Source organism: Amblyomma americanum, chromosome 4 (genome assembly GCF_052857255.1).
Source record: "Amblyomma americanum isolate KBUSLIRL-KWMA chromosome 4, ASM5285725v1, whole genome shotgun sequence".
In the NCBI taxonomy this organism is placed as follows: Eukaryota; Metazoa; Arthropoda; class Arachnida; order Ixodida; family Ixodidae; genus Amblyomma; species Amblyomma americanum.
The window spans coordinates 67533084-67535677 of record NC_135500.1 but is presented as its reverse complement, the minus strand read 5'-3'; the positions used below and the strand labels follow the sequence as shown (position 1 = coordinate 67535677).

At 45.7% G+C, this 2594-nt stretch overlaps 1 protein-coding gene across 1 annotated transcript; it reads right to left on the bottom strand.

Moving 5' to 3' along the window:
• Nucleotides 1-680: 680 nt before the first annotated feature.
• Nucleotides 681-2235, bottom strand: LOC144129552 (uncharacterized). The gene is made up of 3 exons (XM_077663698.1): nt 1873-2235; nt 933-1007; nt 681-857 (listed from the first exon to the last, which is right to left on the bottom strand). The coding sequence occupies exons 1-3, from the start codon at nt 2110-2112 to the stop codon at nt 681-683; spliced, it is 492 nt and encodes a 163-aa protein (XP_077519824.1). The 5' UTR covers nt 2113-2235.
• Between the last annotated feature and the right edge of the window lie 359 nt (nt 2236-2594).

Here is a 2594-nt window from a genome sequence, read left to right as displayed (position 1 = left end):
TTTTACTCGCTTGCGGAAAGGGTTTCCGAATTTATGCTTTTTGTAGCCTGCCGCAAGGAGCGCGAGATTCAACGTGCACTCGTTTGCAAACAAGTTAGCACTTGAGAAAAGCTCTTTTGCGTTTAACCTACAGCTGCTGCATGGCATCGCGCGATCTACTGCGGTAGCCTTGCGTACGATAAGCGAAGTTTCCAGCGTGGACAGTAAGCCAAAACTGGCAGCCGCTAGTAAAATGCGACGTAAAACTATCAGCACAAGTGACAATATTCCTCACTGCATGCTTCTGCGCCAGTCACGTTAGATCAAAAAAGGTTGGAACTGTGGAGACATTTAATGAGCAGTCCTTTTATTTTGGTTTTGCAAAGTCGAACATCAGGAGCTAATACCAGCCGTTCAACCATCGTAAACATATGCGGCGGGTCGCAGCATGACTGACGCGGCCGATCAGGCACAAATAATTAGTTTTCAATATTTGTCAGCAACTGAAAGCATAAGTGTATTCTGCAGAACCTTACTAGATTTCTTGGCATCCAACTTTCAGCATGGGGACAAAGTTTTATTACCACAAAACTAGCTACATAAATAGCACACATGATGACATACTGTACTGATATCATTCTTTATTTCAGTTGTCTACAACTACATGGTTGAAATGCCTGACACAGATGGCAAACCATCCCTCAACTACAGAGGATTTGCTGAATGTTGATAGGCAGGTGATCATCAGCTGCAGCACTCTCTTCATCTTGCTCGTCTGATAAATGGTGTGACAAAGGTTCAGTTGTTGAACAGGTCTCAGGCTCCAAAGGTTTGACATCGTGCCGCACCAGCTTCCTTCTTCCCTTGTGGTGAGCAGTCTAAAATATTGCAGAGTATGAAAATACAAAAGAATAAATAAACTGCAGTTCAGAACAAACCTCCGAAAGCCATACCGGTGTTCCAAGGTGCAGTGTTGGGTACGGGTTGTCTTTAGAGGGACGCCCATCAATGAAATGAACTGAGCATACCTGCAAGAAATGTGTATGAAGGCCACTTAAATTCTGACAACCAGTGCAAGCGGACTACGTCAAACACCACAAATACAGGGAAATATGGGATATGGTCATTCTAACTAAACATGTAATATGGTCATTTCATGCAACTGTCCAGGCATTGCACTTCTCCTTTGTGCTCTTCAAAAATATTGCACCATAATATTTTCACAATGCATATTTGAGAAGTTTTGTTTTCCATAAACCGGGGCACACAACCAAGAAAAAATTTTTCAACCGGCGTTTGCACTCACTCAAAGATAGCCCAACAGCATTCCTCGGATGTGCGATGCCAATATTCATAAACGAAAAAAAGTCCAGCACAATGCCTGGAAAGCTTCTGGCCGTATTATGAAATCGCCTATGTCACGTGCGCTAACACACGTACGTAGTACCTCCCCGTTGTGGCGAAAATGAAATGCAGCCAGCACCGCACGTTCGCGTAAGTATTTCGAAACGAGATGGTAGAGATAAGGTACTTACAATGCAAAGGATCTACGCTTCAAGCGCGAATGCACAGCCGACTCGAAAGGCACCGACTAAACGCGGACATGTATGTACGTACATCATGTACATACATCAGCCCGTTTAGCTCGGTCCTAGGTTAGATCACTTTTACAATTAAAACAGCAGGCTCTAAGCCGTACTACCCTACCCTCAGATGAACACTGAATGCAAGGTGACTGAAACGATACTGGCAAACCAAAACCTCCCGTCAGACCATGCACAGAAATTCATTTGAACTGCGGCTCGAGCGCGCAGGTGACTGCCGGCGTTACAGGTATACCGTCAGCAAACAACCCGAGCAACCGGTGTTTTCACTTTTATCATGTGTACTCACCCTAGCCGATGAGCCGGGGTTGAAGTCTTTCCTCTGTAGATTCGCAATCCAGTGCTCTCGTACCAACTTGTTCTTCTCTTCTTGCGGAAATCTATGCATTGCAAAAGGCCTAGTGCACGGACAATCTTCGTGAAGTTGAGGCCCGTGCGTTTCGCAGACAGATACATTCCAAACCCTCAAATCTGCGTCGCAGTTCTTACAATCGAACACGGAACACGTTTTGCCTCTGCTTTTCCACATTTTGGCCGCAGAGCATAGCGGATACAGCAGCGAAGTCAGCAGCCCGTAGGCACCACCTGCAGTCGCCTGCTATCCAGAAGGCCACTGATGTCGCGACGGCGGTGGCGCCGCGAGTGTCGACTAGGCGAACTGCTCTCTGTAAACGCTCCCAAAAATACAGCAGCGGAAGTTCCGGTGACGTCACTAAACACAAAAACACAAGCAAAACAAAACAATTACGCCGCTTACGTTTGTTCGAGCATACCACATATTGCACAAACTGAAATGCACTGTTAATAAATGGTCTGCTGCATTAAAGCTTCTCAACAGCAATCCGCCGCCTACATCGGCTGCGCATAACGCGCCATCTACCGCTTTTGCTTGTGCCGCGTGTGCACGTCTGCATTATTGGCACTTTTTGTTGACAAATAACCTACTTTTACTATTGCTAGGGCACTTTTTTTTCAGAAAAAAGGTGAAAACAGCAAGAAACCAGTGTTTAC

What these genes read in the sequence shown, in the direction of transcription:
- LOC144129552 (XM_077663698.1), bottom strand. Translation starts at nt 2,112, where the DNA reads ATGTGGAAAAGCAGAGGCAAAACGTGTTCCGTGTTCGATTGTAAGAAC. An exon ending in ACCCCGGCTCATCGGCTAGG is followed by an intron (nt 1,008 to 1,872) that starts GTGAGTACACAT and finishes CATTTCTTGCAG; the next exon opens with GTATGCTCAGTTCATTTCAT. An exon ending in CACTGCACCTTGGAACACCG is followed by an intron (nt 858 to 932) that starts GTATGGCTTTCG and finishes GCAATATTTTAG; the next exon opens with ACTGCTCACCACAAGGGAAG.